Here is a 20,358-nt window from a genome sequence, read left to right as displayed (position 1 = left end):
AGCAATCCTGAATAGTCATATTTGTGGTCTGGAGTGATTGATAAATACTTAAAATTGGACTACAGCTAAACACTTTTTTCAGCATTCCTTCCTCTTTTACTTTAATTCAAACTCTGTCTTTATAATTCTCAACTTTTACTTTTTAGGTTGTCAGCCAGCGGTTTCCTCAGAACAGCATTGGAGCAGTTGGAAGTGCCATGTTCCTAAGGTTCATCAATCCTGCAATTGTCTCCCCTTATGAGGCAGGGATTTTAGATAAAAAGCCTCCACCTAGAATTGAAAGGGGCTTGAAGTTAATGTCAAAGGTGAAGGATTGAATTTACTTGATTCTGTATTTTTATTTGGATTTACTGTGTTTTCTAGCTGACTTAATTTGGTTTTAACTCTTTGCTTAAATAACTATAAGGAAATTTAGCTCAGCTTTAAGTTTACTGTAGCCAGGACTTCAGTGTTTAAATGCATACATTTTCTATTAATTTTACAGCTAATTGGAATTGCACATTCTGAACTATGCTTGGGTATACATCATAATTCTAATATGCAGGCTTTGTGTCGGTCTAGTTCTTGAGGGGAAAGATTTGTATAGAAAACAAACATTTTTATGTCTCCAAGTAACCTGAATATAAAAGATCTGTGTGCTGTTTGGCCTCGTACCCATGTTGCTATTTTTTAATTCTCAAAAATTCTGTATCAAAATATTTGACAGTTGTTCAAAATTCAAGCTTTGGGCTGCAGAGTTCTGATTGAAAATTCTTAATAGCTCAGAAGTGAAGACACACAAGAAATTAAGCAGGATATGTTGATAACTGCTGTCTAAAAGGTAGTACGACTCAACCTTTGTTCCTGTTAAATTTCAGTTCCCCACTTCTAAAAATTTTCAAAGCCTCGTGAAGATTTTGAACTTCAGTGACTCTACATGTATCAGAAAACTTGACATGTGTGCCGTACGGTCATGTAAATATTTTAATGTTGAGTACGCCTCCGATGCCTCTAGATATATCTACATAGGAGGTTGTTGAAAAGCCAGTAAGCATGATAGGCTGACTGCGCCTTTTTAATTACTTTGTAAAAAGCAACTTTGATGCAGCACAAAAGTAATTCTACTGGTAGTTTACCTGAGAAATCTTTGCCACACATCTTATGTAAAAATATAGAAACTAGCCTTTCTCATGGGCCCTGTAGTCAGCCCAAATATCTGTACTGCAGTTAAACTGCTGCTTAGCTTGAGCCCTGCAAGTCTGCGTCAGCTGGCTCAGGCTAGTCACAGGTTTTTAAGTGTAGTGTAGACGTACCCTTAGTGCGCAGCAAGTTGGGCTGTTTGCAATAGCTGTACTTCAAAGTGCACTCACTTAGTAAGTGAATTTTGTAGTTGAAAAACTCTTCCTGTAGACTTGATTCAACTAGTGACCACTACTCAATGTAATTGTGCGAGTACTGAGATTTTGGGGGAAGAGGAATGCAAGAGGAATAAATCCCCCCCTCATTCTTGAAGCCTATGTGAAAGGCAATGCAGTAAGCTTGTTCTAACCTGGCCCCAACAGCTCCCTGCTCTTTATGTCCATTCCAGTAAAATTTCCCCCTTCTCACCACCCTGGGAAAAAGGAACCTTTAAAGGTGCAAACACCCCTTTTCTTCCAGCCAACTGGGCAAAGATTCATTTGCATAAAGATTGCAGTGGGCACAGTCTACTGAACTGAAATTAATTGGGTTGTTCAACAGCCTTTTTTGTGTGTCCTGTGGATTTTTACAGATAAATGGAAGTGGATGAATCTGCCAAAGTGGGAAGAGATGTTTCATTGGCACAGCTGCTTTAAGTGTAACGTGTAAAACTTCTCTGTGCCCATAACAATTCTATTTTCTATTTTTTTGTTTAGATACTTCAAAGTATTGCCAACCATGTCTTGTTTACGAAAGAAGAGCATATGCGGCCTTTTAATGACTTTGTAAAAAGCAACTTTGATGCAGCACGAAGGTAATCCCCTGGTAGCTTACCTGAGGAATTTTTGCCACACATCTTATGTAAAAATATAGAAAGCAAGCAGAAAAATGCTTTCTCATGGCTCTGTGGCCTGTTGTCAGCCTGCTGGACTGATTTTTCCTTGCTAATCGGAGCAATTGGTTTTCTGTCTCCCTTTAGGTTTTTTCTTGATATTGCATCTGATTGTCCTGCTAGTGACACTGTCAATCACAGTCTCTCCTTCATTAGTGATGGCAATGTACTTGCCTTACACCGTTTACTTTGGAACAATCAGGAGAAGATTGGCCAGTATCTTTCCAGCAACAGGTAAAAGATTTGAGTAGTATATGGGAGGGGGAGTTGTTGATGCAATTACAGTTCAAGATGACAAATCAGTTAATTCATATCCTGGGGATTGGCATGGGCAGGTTGACTTTCTTTCATTAACTATTACTTAAAAGAACATTGTACTAACCTACTTCTCTTATGAATTTTTTTGTCTGAGGAGACGATTAGTTTGCAGTATCCATAACTTTCCATTGCAGTTCTTCAAATTACTGTTAACCCCTTACAGTAATCTACTTGTTTGCCTATCTCTCATTCATATTGAGACCTATGCATCAGTTATGCTTTCTACTGTGAACAGATTTCTTATAGTTGTTAACTAAAAACTGCAGTATAAAATTTAACGTTCTTTACTTACCTAAAAATAATTGGAATGATCAGCCAGCTCATTCATGGTAAGGGGAAGTTACTGGACAAAAATCCGGAGTGGTGTTGAGTGGTTAAGTAGGATTTGTTGTCTCTTGTAAGTAATATATTGTCTCTAGGGATCACAAAGCTGTTGGAAGGCGACCTTTCGACAAAATGGCTACTCTTCTTGCCTACCTGGGTCCACCTGAGCACAAGCCTGTGGCAGACACACACTGGTCCAGTCTAAATCTCACCAGTTCCAAATTTGAAGAATTTATGACTAGGTAATGTAGCTACTTAAAGTTTTAAAAAAGCCAGCTCTTCCAATTTGACGTTATCAGTCTTTTTTATAATTTTGATGTAGCATGTACAGTAACTCCACACTTAACATAGTCCCGGTTAACTTTGTTTCGTTGTTATATTGCCGATCAGTTAGAGAACATACTTCTTTAAAGTTGTGCAATGCTCCTTTATAATGTTGTTTGGCCACTGCCTGCTTTGGCCACTGCTTGCAGGAAGAGCAGCCCGTTGGAGGTAGCTGGTGGGGGCTTGGAACCAGGGTGGACCAGCAGCCTCCTATCAGCTCCCTTAAGTTCCCTGTGCAGCAGTCACCCAGTAGGCTATCAATTGCTGGGCAGTTCAGGTGTCCCTCACCCCACTACCGTGTGCTGCTCCTGCCCTCTGCATTGGAGCTGCTCCTGGGAGCCTCCTGCTTGCTGTGCAGAGGTAGAGGGAAGAAGGGTACTAATGTCGGGGTGTCCCGCACTCCTGTACCCCATCTCCACAGAGTGGGGATGGGATATGACAGGGTTCAGGATGGAGGGTGCTTGTTGGCAGCAGCTACTGTCTCAACTTGCTGATCTACTTAAAAAGGCAATGTACTTTAAGTATGCTGACCCTACTCTAAGAGGCGCACACTCACACACACACACACACGCGCGCACACGGTGTTTCTGTCTCTCCTTATTCCCCCCCATCTCTTGCTCGCGCGCTCTCTCTCTCTCTCACTCACACACACACACACACACACACACATAGTGTGTGTGTGTCTCTGCTGTGCTGTGTCTCTTCCCACTATTGGTGCTACCTTGTAAAGTTTGAGGCTACATTAATAATGTGTTAACCCTTTAGGGTTAATCCGAGTGATAGTTCGTCATTCAGCAGTAAGGTATTCCCTGGGAAATATCCCACCCTCTTCCACCTACTAACTCCACCACCTCAGCCAAGCTTCACAATAGTCTTTTATTTGGTGAAAAAAATTCCCCTGGAACATAACAATAATTCTTATGTGGAAATTGGATTTGCTTAGCATTGTTTTGCTTAACTTAGAATTTTTCAGGAACATAACTACAATGTTAAGCGAGGAGTTACTGTATATACATAAGTACTTTCATTACTAATGAGGTCTTTCAGAGGGAGTGGAGGAAGAGAGGTAGAACCAAACTTAGAACATTTGAGTTTTCCACTCAAAAATAGAGAAATAAACTCCATGTGGAATGATTTTTTTCCCCCAGAAATGTCGGCTCATCAGTAAAATGGAAAACTCTAAGAAAACAGATGTGGTGTTATTTAAAAATTAGCTTAACAGTATTTAAAAACTGAACATTTCATTAAAGTGCAAATGTGCAGTTTTTTCCTAGAAGTCTATGAACAAATGATGTCAATGTAAAGTAATAATTGTGCTGATTTCTAGGCACCAGGTACATGAAAAAGAGGAGTTCAAGGCATTGAAAACATTAAATATTTTCTATCAAGCTGGGACATCAAAAGCTGGCAATCCTGTTTTCTACTACATTGCTCGGCGGTAAGGAAACTTTTCTCTTTCCTTTGTTGTCTTATAAGCACTGTAATACCAAAAACAGCAAGTGCATGTAAGACCGATATGTTCACAAATTCCTGTTTGATGAGAAGCACATATATCTGAGATTTGAGGTGAGAATATACTCTTGTGGCCTTCCAATTTCCTGGATCAGAAATGTATCAATATAAATTATATGGGCACCCATCCCATAGTGTCTGAATGCCTGTGGAATGTATTTAAAGTTGATTGTGAAAGGGTTACATTTACCTTGGCAAGTGAAAAATTCAAGGTCAATTAATATTAAATTACCCCCACAGGGCATATAGATGGTACTAATGTTAAGTCATATCAATAACTTCCTTCTCATCAGAATTTATTTCAGAAGAAAAATTGGGAATTTAAATGCAAAATGAGGTGGCAAAACATGTCATGGAATAAAATTTTGAAAAATACTTAAATCCTATTTTCAGTAGTGATTTAGTCACTTAAGACCTAAGTCTCATTGAAAGTCCCTGAGACTTATGCTCTCAGATGCATAAGTTGTTTTTGAAAATGGAACTTCGGCTTCTAAGTCACTTCGATACTTTCAAAAATGTTATCCATGATCGTTCGTGTTGAGTTGCTTTCTTTCTATAAGAAAAGGATTTAGTATGACCTGGGGTGGTGCGTATGATGTGTGCAGAAGTCTGATTAAGGAAATGGGGAGAAAATCGGTGTAAGTAGTGAAGAACAGTCTACAAGTTTTGCAAACTATTTAATATTAGAACCCAGGACTGTGGATATTTTAACTTTGGTCTTTCACCATACTGGAACAATTCACTAAAATAATTGATTTTTGCTACACTAATGTTGAAAGTTTCAAGAAATATATCTGACACAGGATTATTCTTTTCAGATTACCAAGGCAAGTATTTCACTGTAATCTCTTTAATTTTTACATCAGTTTTACTAATATTAGTGAAATGATTTAACATAGTTATGCATAACTAAGTAGTATTACTTATTGTTGATTACACTATAAGCTAAACATCACCAAAAATGCAAACCAAATAAAGTTGAAGTCTTGATCTTGACAAACAAAAAAACATAGTATGAATGACAAGTGGAACATACAAGGATATGAGATATCAGTGTCTCTTGCAGGAGAACAATCAGACAGTTGCAAAGGGAACATGACTTCTTTTTATGGTTATCTGAATTTATTAGGTCAAAACTTTTGGTTACTCTTAGAATTGTGCACATTGGACACATGAGGATAGATACATAGGAAATAAGGTCATATTTACATAATTTGGCTTTTGTGGGGGGTACGTATACTTATTTTAATACACTTGATCGCCATGCTACATTTTATATAATAAGACTGATTTTCACAACTTACCAATATTTGTAATACATTTGGAATATGAGTTCTATTTGACAATCAGCTTGTTAGTTTGTTACAGTAGAAAGTCATACAGTAGTCTACATTTTTTAATATAAAATGTTTGGATACTTTTTGATATTTTGAGAAATTTAATAACTTTACAAATTGAAAGTACTTATTCGAACATGATCATTAATTTAGCAAACATAAGTATAGTACCACTCCTGATCCACAATATTAAAACTCTCACAATAGTGAAGAACATGTTGAAATGATAGAGGTTAATTGAAGTCAGAACGGTGATTTATAGAGAATTTAGACTCCAGAACTTGATTGTACTACCAGTGATTAGGAAGTAATGAACACTATTTTTGTAACAATTAAGCAAGCAGTTACATTCACAACTAAATGACGGACACAGTAAAAGATGCAATAGTCATGAGAGCTAAGGTTGTAGCTGCTGAGCCTCCTCCATGCTGCATTGTGCCTGCACTATTAGTGACTGTTCCATTGTTTGGTTGAACGCTGGTTCCATTAATAGGTTTAGTGTTGGCAGTCATCTCTGCTGCAGAGAAGCTAGGAGTTATGATCATCACTGCTGCTGTATTTGCTGGAGTGACTAAACGAACCTCATTTAAAAACATGAGAGGCAGGACTACACAGGACAATTTCAGCAGCATCTTCCCTCTGTCTTAAACATTCACATAGTTAGTATTTTCACGTTGTCTGGCATTCGCGAGCTTTGTTAATACAAAGTGTACATTTTTAAAAGAAAAGAGCTGTTCTGTCATGTTAACTATTAGATTGTTTTTCAGTTGAATCAGTTAATATCCCCTAGTTACTTCTTTGTTTTATCATTTTTCATCATTCTTAACTGTACACTCTGTATAATTTCCCTTGCATTAAACATGCAGTGATGCAAAGTAGAATGAAGTATTTTACCAGGAAACAGAATCTATAACACTTGTACTGTGACAGTATTTTTTGTCTTTGTTTCCAAGATAAAATTATTCACACTCAACTTGCAGGTACCAGTGTAAAATTCCAGCATTAAGCTACCTACCTACTGTAGCTGTTTAGTCAATTTTACCACAAGATAATAATCCATACCTTATTCCAGTTTCAGTTTCTTATGGTGAAAGTAGATAACAGCTTCTGAAGAACCCTCTGAGCGCAACCTCTAAATTTACAACTGGTTTCTGCATTTATATATAAATTCTCGAAGATGTCATCATAACAGCTAACAAGTGGTTGGCTCCAGTATTTGCATTTGAGTCTCTAATTTCCAGAGCAACAAACATAACAACAACTATACCCAACATCAATGAAGGAAGTCAAATAAATGTTGAGGCTTTTTCCTCATTCCAGAATACTGTACAGTATTAGAGTTGATAGATAAACACAACAATCCCCCCATCACTTAAGGGAAAATCCATGCTGCATACTATTAAAACGTCTGTTAAGTACTAAATGGTTGAAAACTTGCAACTAAATTACTTTCATAACTAAAAGGCTGCTAGATTTAGGAAGTATCAGGGGATAGCCGTGTTAGTCTGTATCCACAAAAACAACGAGGAATCCAGTGGCACTTTAAAGACTAACAGATTTATTTAGGCATAAGCTTTTGTGGGTAAAAAAACCCACTTCAGATGCATGCCAAAATAAATCTGCTAGTCTTTACGGTGCCACCCGACTCCTCATTTTTTTTTAGTTTTAGGAAGACTCTTTCAGTCCAAGAAATCCATTGGGGCGGCTACTTAAGAAATGAAAATGTGTGACCTGTTACAACTGCACAATTAAAAGTCAACATTATTTTAATAACACTTTGAACTTATATTACATTTCTCATTTTAAAATCACTTCACACAAGCCATTTAGGTACAACTAGTTAGTTAGAATCGCCACTCTGGGGAATCTTCTTATTCCTTGCCTTGGGACTTAATTATAAACCATGGGTATAATCTTTGTAGAAATGAGTTTGAAGTGGCTATCCTTCAGGCCAGTTGCGTGTTTAGGAATCCTCTTAGCATGACCAGAGCTAGGGAATGCTGCCTAAGCAGCATAGAGAGCCTCTTGTGAAATTAGGCTCCTCATCTTCCTCCTGGTGTCAGGCCTATAGTACTGAGAGGGAAACCACATTAGAAAATGCTACAAAAAGGTCAGCATTAGCTTGTGCAGGGAAAACCCAAGGCTTGAAGGGGATGATGCTGTGGAGAATTGTCTTCCCATCACTCCACCCTCCCTCAGCCCACCTATTCTCATTACCATACAAGGGGTTTTCATGGAGTTGGAGGGGACAGGTTGAACAGTGCTATTGAGTCTCCTCCCCACTTACTCCTTTTAGCAGAAGTGCCACAATTTTCTGCTGTCAAAGATTTTTTTGAGACACCGTCTAGCTCTTTGAGGACTAATGAACGGTCGTCATTTTGGCTGAGAGAATAGCTGAAATAAGCCTTTTCAGTGTCTGAATTGAAAAGTCAGCTAGCAGTATGAATGGCTGTATACGAAGTGTGACTATTGAGTAACCTTGTAAACATCAATTATGAAAATGAGCAACTAATAAACAGTGTATTCTCTTATGGTACCTAACTTGCATTAAATAGTTCAGCATAGTTGAGGTGTTTCAGGTATTTCATAATGGAGACAAAAATTAAATTTCAAGTTATTTAAAATGGGTGGCATATGAATACATGTCCATTCTTGAGCTTTATTGATTTTTATTCAAATATTATTGAACTAATATTAAAATGATATTGTTCCATTGAAGATTCTAGCTTATGCAACTAATTTTTAGTTTCCTTAGGAACACTATGCAGCTTCATTGTATGTAGTGTGGCTTTGCTGGAGTGCCTTACTGTTTAATGAGTAATTCTATAATAGGAGGAGTCAAATTGAAAGTCAAGTTTGTCTGAGAATTATGGTTACACTGATAACTGGAAAAACAACTCTTCTTTAAAAGCTTTAAGTAATTAAGGAAAATTGAGATAAAGTAAGCACCGCACTAATTGTGAAATGAGCCTACAAGTCTTAACACAATGTGCCATTTATTTACAATTATTTCACATTCATTTCTTCCAGCAGAATCCTTAGGCCCTGTCTACACCCAAAGTTGCAGCAGTTTTGTTAGGGACCAGCATGCAAAAAAAGAACATCTATGTGTATTCCCGTGTGGGTTAATATACACTGCATGCAGCGGAGACTGGAGAATTCTAGCAAGTATTGTCCGTTGGTCAGCACCTCTGCAGTTGTTCTCCTTGTGTTCCATACTGAGGTATACAAGGGGTGGTGCAGACTGACACCATTCCAGTTACCGATACATGGCCTGAGTTGGAATTCTTCAGTGTCAGGAACTGATCCTCTCTGACATTTTTTCCTGTAAGTATTTGCAAGTTTTATGTTAGTTATTGCTAATAGTTTTCATAGGTTAGTAGTTAGTTAGAATCTCCACTCTGGGGAATCTTCTGATTCCTTGCATTGGGACTTAGATTATACCCAGGCTCCTGGGCTTTAAGAATTCTCGCTCTTGCCCCTGCTCCTTTTCAGCCACCAGTGCTGCCTCTGCTGCCTTAAAGAAGCTCATATCTCCGCTACCTGTAATATTCACTGCTCCTTTCCCAACCGAATATGGCAGATATGAGAACTCTGGCTTCAGAAGTACCAAATGCAACGTGCCATGAGACCTCAGTTGGATTCAGGAAACCCCCCTGCACATTTGCCTGAGACATTGAAGTGCATGCTTCCTAGCTCAATGTATGACACAAGAGCAAGAATGACTAGAGCGAAAGACTCTTCATCTGGGCCTTCATACAAGAGTAAGTGCTATTCTCCTAAGCAAGTGCTGATCCCCTCCTAGATCTTCTAAGAGAAGAGATCTTGTCCAATCTGGGCAAATCTTTGCATCCAGGACACAAGGACTTGGGTCCTCCCAAACCTCATGACCATGATCAAAAGGCAATGAAGAGGAAGGCTCCTACAGTAGTGACCTCTGTACTAACTAAAACAAAGCATAGGGAGCTACAAGGTCATGAGCCATTAGTACTAACAGTAACCAGGGGATTGGAGGCTCCATCACTGGTGGTACTGTGGCAAGCCCAGAAGGAACCACCTACTGCCAAATGTTCTTTTACACCAACTCCTGTGGCACATAGCAAAGAGAGACAGCCTTCTAAGTCTCCAGCATCCTACACCACACCAGGGGATATCTTCATCCTCCTGATCTTGCAGTCCGTCCCTGTTGTTGGGATCAACCCTAATGAAAGAGAATCTAACACCACAGAGAAGCTCATCTCCCATTCAATCCATTTAACTGTGGTTTCCTGACACTGGTACTGACTTGCACACCTGATGGAACTGGACCTGACCTGACCTCATTTTCCAGAGAGTCAGACATTTCAGTGGAGTCATCTCCTCCTCCTCTGAGGGAGTTCAGTCCAGACAGAAGTTTGAGAGTCTCCTGCATCCAGCCTCATCTATTCAAGTGGGAGGGGATCCCCACTCTCAGGATCGATGGTACCCAATGCCTTGGGGACCACCACAACTTATTTTCGATCCTTCATATTGGCCTTATTGGGGACCATGAGACCCAGAGTCCATTGATCCCATAGGGACTCCTACCCACCCTTCTTCCCAAGAGACCAACTGAAGCTACCTGAACTATGGAGGAAGAGAGAGACTAACTGGAACCGCTGGTACCAACTAGTAGTTCGTCTTCGTCACCTAATGAGATGATTGCTCCAGCCTCAGCTTCTCCACCCGATGGCCACTACAGTACCAGGAGCTACTTCAGAGAATAGTAGAAGAGCTCTAGATCCCCTTAAAGGAGGTGCAGGACTTGCATCACAAGCTCTTAGATATCCTACAGCCTATGGGAGCTAGCAGACTAGTATTCCCAGTCAATGCCATATTGGAACTGGCAAGAATGGTATAGTACATGCCAGCCACTTGTGCCTCTACCTCTAAGAGTAAAGCTAAGAAAGCGCTTATCCCCTTTGTCCTGGTTAAGGAAGCAGAGGTGTTTTTTTCCCTCCCATCCTGACCTGAACTCCCTAGTCGTCCAAGCAGCCACAAAAGATGCAAAACCAAGGGCCACATCCACTGGCAAAGAGTCCAAACGTTTAGACCTCGAGGGGGAAGAGAGATTTACTTCCACCAGCCTTCAGTTGAGAATCTCCCAACTATCAGGCCCTCCTGGCCCTCCTGTTTTTTAAATTATTCTAAGTTCTGATGTCAAAGATAAGTTACCCCAGGAGGATAGGGCACAATGTCAAGTCCTATTGATGAAGGCAGATTAGTGGCAAGAACCTTGCTACAAGTTGCAGTCGACTCTGTTGATACTGCTTTGAGATCCGTGGCGACAACTATAATGACATGCCAGGAATCTTGGCTACACTTCAAGACCCCCCAGGGAGGTACAAAGCACTGACCAACCCTGAAGCCAAACGGTTGAGGGTGTAAAAATAGAGATACATTGCCCCATCCACCCCACCACAGCTATCCAACCTCTCCCCCAACCAAAAGATACTTTTGATGGGATGCACAAGAGTTGCGAACCAGTATTGATGTCACCTTCACCTGAAATCTACTTTGATGGACATGTAGCACATTTTTCCCACAACTGGAGGGCAATAAGAGACAGAAGGGTGTTGGATCTTACCAGTTCCAAATACAGCATAGATTTCATCTCCCCACCCTCTGCAGAAACCTCTTCTCTGTACCTCTTCAGGGACACTTTCATGAGGAGATCCTCCTTCAGGAGATGAAATCCCTCCTACAGTGGGGAACAACAGAACAGGTATCCCTTCAACATCAAGGAAAAGAATTTTACTCCATATTGTTTGTATTCCCCAGAAAGCCAGAAGGATTGAGACCCATCCTCAGCCTGTGATGACTGTGACTTTACTTGCAAAATAAAATTCCACCTGGTTACATTGGCATTGATGATAACATCCTTAGAAAAAGACGTGGTTAACAGCTGTCAGTATGAAAGATGATTTCTTTTGCATCAATATTCGGCCTTCCCACAGAAGTTTTCTCAGATTTGTGGCAGGCCATGACCACTAGTCATATAGAGTACTCCCATTCAGCCTTGCAACTGCACCCAGAGTCTTCATAAAAGTGTTTTCCATAGTAGCAGCGTACCATAGATGGGACGATTCCACACTCTTCCTCTGTCTAGAGAACTGGTTTCTCTCAGGTTCATGTGCAGAAATTATAACACTGGCCTCATTGCTGCTCCATCTCCTCCATATTCACAGAGACGCCCAGAGACTCTAGAAGTCCACTTCGACTTTTTGATGGCAGTTCTACAAGCAGCCATACTGCCTGCATCATCGCACCCTCCTTTTCTCTGACTACTGTTTTTCAGCCACCCACAGTGGAATACACATAGGGACCATCACTCGAAGAGGAGAGGGAAGTACTTACCCTTTTTAACACGAGTTCTTTGAGATGTGTGGTTCCTATTTGTATTCCACTACCCACCTTCCTTCCCATCTGCTTCAGATTGCCTTGATTTTGGGTAAGAGGTGGAACTTTGGTACACATTCAAGGAAAGCTACTTCATGAGAGCAGACAAATGGACGCTACTTGCTAGAAAGCTTGGTTCTCGGTCATATGGAGTGCATGGTGTACCCACAGTGGAATACAGATAGAGACCACAGATCTTGAACTCCAGTTATGAGTTACCTAACTAATTTAGTTAAATGTGCAAAATCATGTGTGAACATTCTTAATTCAGTTTATGCCTGATTTATATTGATTTAGCTTACTTTGATTCTAGGCAGATTTAAGCTAAATTGATATAAACCAGGAATAAATAGAATTAAGAATGTCCATACAGGGTTTTGCAGCCATTTTAACCAAATAGATTTGTTAAACTTACTTGTAGCTAAATCAGCGAAACATTGTGTGAAGACAAGATATTAAAATACGTATGTAGTGCTAAATTCAGTGAAGGTTTCAAGAATTTGATAGCTTACTGTCTCATCAAACAAACTGCAGCATTTTCAGTGGGAGAGCCCGTTGCATACAAGTTAGGCATGGAAATGAATTTGTCATGCTGGTGGATTCTCCTGGTTACCATTTGTTCAAGGATATTTTTAACAGCCAACATTTTGGGTAGAGTCTGCCATAGACTTCAAAATTATTCCCGAAATGTTAATACGTGATTCCCAGAACACCTAGTAATTTGGCAGTCCAATATGAGGCTTAAATCTGCTTAATTTTGGTGCCTATTTGAAAAAAAAGTCTTATGTTTGTCCTGTGAAAAGAGGAGTAGTCAGTGATGTGTTGGAATGTATTCTTAGGGTTCCATATTATAGTTCCAGCACCATTTTGAAGGGTGAGCTGGAGTCACTACTTTTTCTCTCCTCTCTGAGTGATACCCAATTCATCCCTGCCAGAAATGACTTATCCCTGGAGTTTATACAAATATACTTTAGAACATACTTTTCCCTTCAGAATGAATCAGAATTTAAAGAAAACGTTTGCAGGAACACTTCCAGGTTAGAGGTAGGGTGACCAGGTGTTCAGTTTTCGACCGGAACACCTGGTCGAAAAGGGACCTCAGAGGCTTTGGTCAGCGCCATCGATCAGGCTGTTAAGAGTCCAGTCAGCGGTGCTACGGGTCTAAGGCAGGCTAGTCCTTACCTGTCCTGGCTTCATGCTGCACCCCAGAAGCAGCCAGCAGGTCCAGCTTCTGAGGGGTGCGTGGGGTGACATAGGGCACTGCATCCTGCCCCCCACCCGAGCACTGGTTCTGCACTCCCATTGGCTGGGGCAGTGCCTGTGGGCGAGAGCAGTGCACAGAGCTGCCTGCCATACCTCCACCTAGGAACCAGACTGCTGGTTGCTTCTGGGGCGCAGCATGGTCTGCGGTGCCAGGATAGGCAGGAAGCTTGCCTTAGCCCCCCTGCTGTGCCACTGACCAGGAGCCGCCAGAGGTAAGCCCAAGCCCCAACTCCCTGCCCCAGCCATGAGCCCATCCCAAAACAAGTCCCCTCCTGCACCCCAAGCCCCTCATCCCCGGCCTCACCCCCCTGCCTCATCCCAGAGCCCCCTCTTACACCCTGAACCCCTCTGCTCCACCCCCCAGCCTGGAGCCTCCTCCTGCACCCCAAACTCATCATCCTCAGCCCCATCCCAGAGCCCCCTCCTGCACCCTGAACCCCTAATTTCTGACCTCCTGCCCCAGCCCAGTAAAAGTGAGTGAGAGTGGGCCACCAAGGGAGGGGGAATGTAGTGAGTGGGGGGGCAGGGCCTCGGGGAAGGGGCAGGGCCAGGGTGTTCCATTTTGGGGGGATTAGAAATTTGGCAACCCTAGCTAGAGGAGTAGATTATTTTTGGTTCTGTTCTGTGGTAGTGTTCTGCCTTTTGTGTTTCAAATTACTCAGGCTGGACACAGTACAGGGCTATTATTATACCCAGTATATTTTTCAGAACCAGCAGGTAAGCATTGCAGAGAATTACATTTAACATAAGTGTTTTTATTAAGTGGTGCATGTTCACACAGTGAGGTCGTGTCTGTGCAGAATGGGGCTGGGAATGGGACAAGAGAAAAAACGAAGGGACTTTCTCATTGTAACTGTGATCATGGGAGGGAGGCCTATGAGAAAATGCAGGAAAACAAATGAATGTTTTTTCTTTCATCTGTTTTCCCTCTTTTCTGGTAGCACATGTCCTTGGATTTATTACAGCTTGATGGGGGCAAATATTTGGGAGGTGCAGCACACTGGATAATGTAATTTAGAATGGTGGTGTCAGTGGCTGTTTAGGTAAATGTGACAGATGCACCTTGGTTGCTGGAATCTCCTTGTGATAAAGGGAATATTGGGTAGGACTGCGGATATCGTTTTTTCTTTCAAAAAATGCTCTGGAATTCTTACCTGAATGTATAGCATTTAAAAACTGGCCATAGGAGCCTCAGTGTGACGCTTCATCTGAAGAGATCAGCTGTAAGAACTCTGATAAATCTAGCCCAATTTATAAGGTACAATAAAAGAGAGATGTTTTGTCTGCAGTGAAGAGTATTTTACCCTAGTTCTAAAGAGAGAGGGCCAGTGAAGTGGATAAAAACAATTTTGAGAACATTTTTGGAGTGTAGCTAATTGCCCAGGATATAACTCCAGAAGTTATGGGGTTCAAATGGAATATCATTTTCATAAATAGTCAAGCAGTACTGGGATAGTAGGAAAGCTGCTTAATAGAACTGATCTCTTCATTCATCGTTGAACTGCCAGATATTTTTAACCTTTTTTGCTTTTGGCAGAATAAGATTTCAGATAGACTTCCCCCCGCCCCCAACCAAAGAACACTTCGCAGGAGAGAGGAGCTTACAGGGAATGGAACTAGGGCTAGAGGGGGAAAAAACGTTGCAGATTCAGTTTCCTCCATTTCTTCTTTTACCTTTTTCATTCGATGTGAGAGCTATTGTGTTTCAGCCCCCTCCATTTACATCAGAGGACAGGGCCTGGTCTTAAGTTCATATATCTGATGTCTTATTAAACACACCTGATTTCAACCAACAATAAAAAGCTGTTTGTTTGCCACATCTTTCTCTTCAATTTTTTTCCCCAGCACAAACTGCCTCATTTCATGTCAAGGAAAATAAAATTCATAAGTTAGCTTCTCATCCACTTCAAGCAGGAAATTGGGCATGCAAATACCATGGATAGATAATAGTTCGTGCTGTCTGGGCTATAACTGTACAAAGGAACAGCTCCAGCGTATACAGTATGTCTTCTGTAAAATTTGTCACATTGTACATGTATTCCTCGTTAGTAATGTATGAAAAAGCCTTATCGTTTGAAGAGAGGAGTTCTTTAATTCCTGGAAATAATGGAGGGATGTGTACATATGCATAACATTTACCAGCACTTTATCTTGTGGTATACTTTGAAAGTACTGAAGCAAAGGTGTCTACAATTAATTCGTTTCATAAAAGTAATGTTATAATTCTGGGGAAAGACTAAATAGCATAACCATTCAGGCTTAAAAATGCCTTAATGGTAGAGGTTTTCTAGGCACATAGTACATTGCTGTTCAAGTCTGTTACCAAACATTGAGAGGTTTCATGCTGAAATGTTCAACTTTTTTTGAATAGATGGAGCTATTGGACACTTAAGCAACTTAGTGGTTTTACTTAGTGCAGCAATTAAAATCTTTTTAACCCTTTTCTGGCTGACAGCTGCCCATCACTCATCAATGTTCCATTGGAATGCTGGCACTTAGAAGGAAAATAATCAGTATGTGATGCACTCTTCCATGTGCATTTTGAGAGGTGTGGTGCTGAAGGGATACTATTGGCATGTTCAGGCCCAAAGTGTCACTTCCTTAAAAGAAAAAAATCCCATCAGGCATCCCTACAGAGAGGAGGAGGAAGGGGAGAATTTGAGTTAAATAGTTGTTTTAAAATGTCACTTCACCAGGGACCCCAAATACTTGTTTAAATCTATATTTGTAAGACATCCTCAACAAACGCTTCTTGGGTTAACTTTCTGTTGGAGAGATACCTCTCCCATATGTACTGTGTTTTTTATCTGGTAGTAAAACTGGGATATTGTCAGACTTGAGGTATCTCAAAAAAGGAGTGGCTGAGCAAATTGATCAGCAGGTCACCTGGACTTCCTGGTATGCATCCAAGAATACTGAAATAACTTAATAAGTGAAGTAGCTGAGCTGCTACCAAAATATTCAGTCTGTCACCAAAATCAGCTACTGTATCAGAGAATTGTTTTCATCATTGGCTTTTAGCAATTAAGTCCCATTTTTGCTTTTCAGCATTTGTTTGAGGTGAACAAATATTATCTGAAGTTAAAAGAGACGGTCGCAGTCTGGGGCTGCATGCAAGCTTGTTGTCAGAGTAAAAGGTTGCATTGTGGTGTACCAGGAAACACTTGAATTTAGTTGCTTGTTTGATAACTATGGTTTCCATTTGTTGAACTTGACAGAGTTGATGAGTACTGCAACTGAGAAACTTCAAGTCATTCAGTGTGCTAATAGATATTCATTGTGGGGCTCAGTCCTGCAAGGTGTAGAACACTTTGGGGTCCTCCAAATATTCCACTACCTTGAGTAGGAGTAGAGGATATTTCTTTAATGCGTTACTGCATGCCTGCAGTACCTCACAAGATTGCACCCTGTGCCCTTACATGTTGAATGTCTTAAGATTTAACTGCTAAATGAACAAACTGAATACCATTTGAAATATATTTTCCATATTGACTTGAACAAATGACAGGAAGAGTAGTAAGTTAATTATTTGAATTGTAAAATAAGTGTTGTCCAGTGGATAGTGTGAGAAACTGTCAGAAGGCCTGGATTTTATTTCTGACTTGAAAGTCATTCAACCTTTTATGCTTCCCTATCTGAAAATTAGGGATAACATGCACTTTTGTAAAGCACATAGTAATCTTTGGATGAAAGTTGCTATAGAACATTATGAATCATAGTGATTTATATGTGCCGCTCCCCTGAGGTGGCAGTGAATGTAGTCCTGCAGCTATGCCACCTGTGTTCCACTGTGACTTTGCTAGAAATCTGAAGCTGTGACTTACCATAAATCTGAAGCACCATCAAGTCTGAACAAGTCAGTGATGAGCCAAGAAAAGCCCAAGGAACTGCAGGGAGCTGTTTGTGTAATGTGTACCCACAGCCATTCGTAGTACAGCAATAGTTGCACAGTTTTATTGTAATTGTTCTATGCTCTGCTGAATTAATGTATTAACTGGGTTTCATAACATGCCCACAGGGGGGAGTATTTGCCTGTCAGGCAGTCAACACATTTTTAACTAACAGATCCTAAGATCAGGTGTATAAACGTTAATGTTCATATATTCCTACATAAAAGTTGAAAAAGGTGAACTCATAAAGCTGAGTAGGAACTACTACAGTCAGGATTTTTTTAATTGGGAGTTTACTAGTAGTTGAGCACTCATTGAACTAGGGCAACTCTAGAAGATAAAAATAAAGACAATTATTTAACTCTACTTACTATTCTCTCCCATAAGCAAGCCAGTATGTTCATATTTCAGAACTTCCTAATAACATCCAAGTAATAAATCAGACAAAATACAGGTTTTAATATATCCAGCTCTCTTCTTCTACTGTTCATTGGGGAAACATACACAAGTTTTACCAGGAGATTAAGATTTTTTTAAATGTAGTGGTCCTGGAAAAGATGCTAGTAGGCTGACAACCCTGGAGATTAAATTTCTCCACAGAACCACTGGAGTACAAATAGCAGATTTTCCCACAAACCATTCAATGTCCCTCAGTCCTCACCTGGAAGGTCCACTTCCAAGAATGACAGGCATTGTTTGGTTTCCATTCCCATTACATTCTTGGCCTCTGTGCTGACACTGCCAACAAGTCATTTTTGTGAACTTGTCCATTGGGAGCTAAACTGGCATTACCAATGCGTTTATACGTAGCCCACTGCATAGTAACTCCTCATTGCTGTGCTGGATTTAAGCTGTGATCTAGAGGTGAAAGGCCTCGTCTCCTATTTCCATAGTTCTGTTCCATCAGCATAACAATCCTGAATAACAGTTTTGCAAAAAATTCTGTGCTTTCTGGTCCAGGTGGAGACCTCCAGTCTCTTGGATTGCACCATAAGAACATAAGAATGGCCGTACCGGGTCAGACCGAAGGTCCATCTAGCCCAGTATCTGTCTACCAACAGTGGCCAATGCCAGGTGCCCCAGAGGGAGTGAACCTAACAGGCAATGATCAAGTGATCTCTCTCCTGCCATCCATCTCCATCCTCTGACCAACAGAGGCTAGGGACACCATTCTTTATCTGTCCTGGGTAATAGCCATTTATGGACTTAACTACCATGAATTTATCCAGTTCTCTCTTAAACGCTGTTATAGTCCTAGCCTTCACAACCTCCTCAGGTAAGGAGTTCCACATATGGGACCCTCTCCAAACCCCTAATCATTTTAATTGTCCTTTTCTAGTGCCAGTATATCTTTTTTGAGGTGCAGAGACTACGTCTGTACACAATATTCAAGATGTGGGCGTACCGTGAATTTATATAAGGGCAATAATATTTTCTCAGTCTTATTCTTTATCCCGTTTTTAATGATTCCTAACATCCTGTTTGCTTTTTTGACGAGCCCTGCACACTGTGTGGACATCTTCAGAGAACTGTCCACAATGACTCCAAGATCTTTTTCCTGACTCGTTGTAGCTAAATTAGCCCCCGAACAGGCTTCTCTCTATAGCAATAGACACACAGTGGAAAGACAAGGTTTTTTCCTGAAGCTTATCGCATCACTGATATGTAACATCTTCTAGAAGCTGATTGGCTGTCTTATGATGCAGTGATTGCAATGTTATTCCTATCTAACTGAACCAGAATCAGATTCCTTCCACAATAATGCCATCTTTTCAGCTGAAGATTTTCTAGCATTTCTTGATAGGTTCAAAATTTTAACATCCAAATATTATATTACTAGGTGGCTGATAAGGAGATTCCTCAGTCTGTGAAATTGTTGATGGCATGGTCCAGCATCCATCAAACAGGAAAAAACATTTTGGCATATGGTTTTAAATACGATCACTTTGCCCTGTAGAGTTTTATTGATCTTAATTTTATTTTCTGGGAAAATAATGTGTAAAATAGCTTAACCCATCCCTCCCAAACTCTGAGCAATGTACTCACCTCCTCACCAGAGTAAGTGCTCATTCTCTTCCTAATAATCCATACTTGCTCTTCTAGCTATTTAGGATCATTTTTAGCGTAGTCTTCTTTTCCACATCTCCCCTCTTATACTTTTCAGTTGTTAGGAGGTCTCAGTCCAAAACTTTTGTTAGTAACAGATTAGTCTTCAGTACTTTCCATGGCATACAACTAACTTGGGGAAGTGACAACCGTCCATCTGGGTTCCTGTGTCATACAGCAAACTCTGGTCCCACTGTCCTTAAGCCACCTCTTCAAAACGGTACGTGGGACTCTCTCATGTTTTCTGAGGAACCACTCACCCCTCATGATCACAACCTCCCATTAACAGCTCCGTTCCACTGATCTGTGGAACTGTCAGCCTCAAGAGTGGCTTTCTACTTGTAAGAGACCGAGCCTTCTTGGCTTCTGGCCCACAAGTTCTCTTCCTACAGGGGGTTGGGATGACCACTAGTTCCTCTAATTAAATCAACCATCTAAAGTGACAACTGTTGAAACACTTTGTGGCTATCATGTCAGTTCTTGTTTACTTGTCCTTTTCTTTCTTCTCCTATCACTGAGATCGCTGTTCCTTTTTTAATGCCTGGTACTCAAAGATAATTTTGATAACTCACCACCCCCATTATCTCTTTTTGTGTGTGTGGTTATATTTTCTTTTACCAATCTCTTACTTTAGTAATCTCCATTTCAGTTTGACTTTGTATGCTCATTTCATTTGTAGGCGCTCTGGTGATCTTTTAATTTAGCTTTAGCAAAGTAGAAATATAAGTTTTGATTTTATAGTTTTGTCTCTGTCATTCTTGTGCTAGTGCTGTGATGTTAGTACTGCTTATGCTGCTGCTCTTGGAGCGCCAATGTT

General features: G+C 40.6%; 1 protein-coding gene and 1 long non-coding RNA gene across 5 annotated transcripts in view; one reads left to right on the top strand and one right to left on the bottom strand.

The window, feature by feature from the left end:
• The window catches only part of NF1 (neurofibromin 1), a 169,411-nt gene that overhangs the window by 72,897 nt on the left and 76,156 nt on the right, over positions 1 to 20,358 (top strand). For 3 of the 4 annotated variants that reach the window (XM_030536886.1, XM_030536884.1, XM_030536885.1), the window contains 5 exons: positions 147 to 305; positions 1,875 to 1,972; positions 2,138 to 2,284; positions 2,788 to 2,934; positions 4,344 to 4,454. In XM_030536886.1, coding sequence (XP_030392746.1) covers positions 147 to 305; positions 1,875 to 1,972; positions 2,138 to 2,284; positions 2,788 to 2,934; positions 4,344 to 4,454 — 662 coding nt within the window. Of the gene's footprint in view, positions 1 to 146; positions 306 to 1,874; positions 1,975 to 2,137; positions 2,285 to 2,787; positions 2,935 to 4,343; positions 4,455 to 20,358 lie in introns of those variants that run through there. The other variant, XM_030536887.1, reaches the window with a different exon arrangement.
• Positions 8,895 to 19,843, bottom strand: LOC115636590. The gene is made up of 3 exons (XR_003996998.1): positions 19,482 to 19,843; positions 11,471 to 11,584; positions 8,895 to 9,190 (listed from the first exon to the last, which is right to left on the bottom strand). It is a non-coding gene; the product is annotated as an uncharacterized LOC115636590 (long non-coding RNA).

The sequence above is a fragment of the Gopherus evgoodei genome, chromosome 17 (assembly GCF_007399415.2).
Source record: "Gopherus evgoodei ecotype Sinaloan lineage chromosome 17, rGopEvg1_v1.p, whole genome shotgun sequence".
NCBI classification, from domain to species: domain Eukaryota; kingdom Metazoa; phylum Chordata; order Testudines; family Testudinidae; genus Gopherus; species Gopherus evgoodei.
The sequence above is the reverse complement of the archived record's forward strand: the minus strand, read 5'-3'. Positions and strand labels throughout refer to the sequence as shown.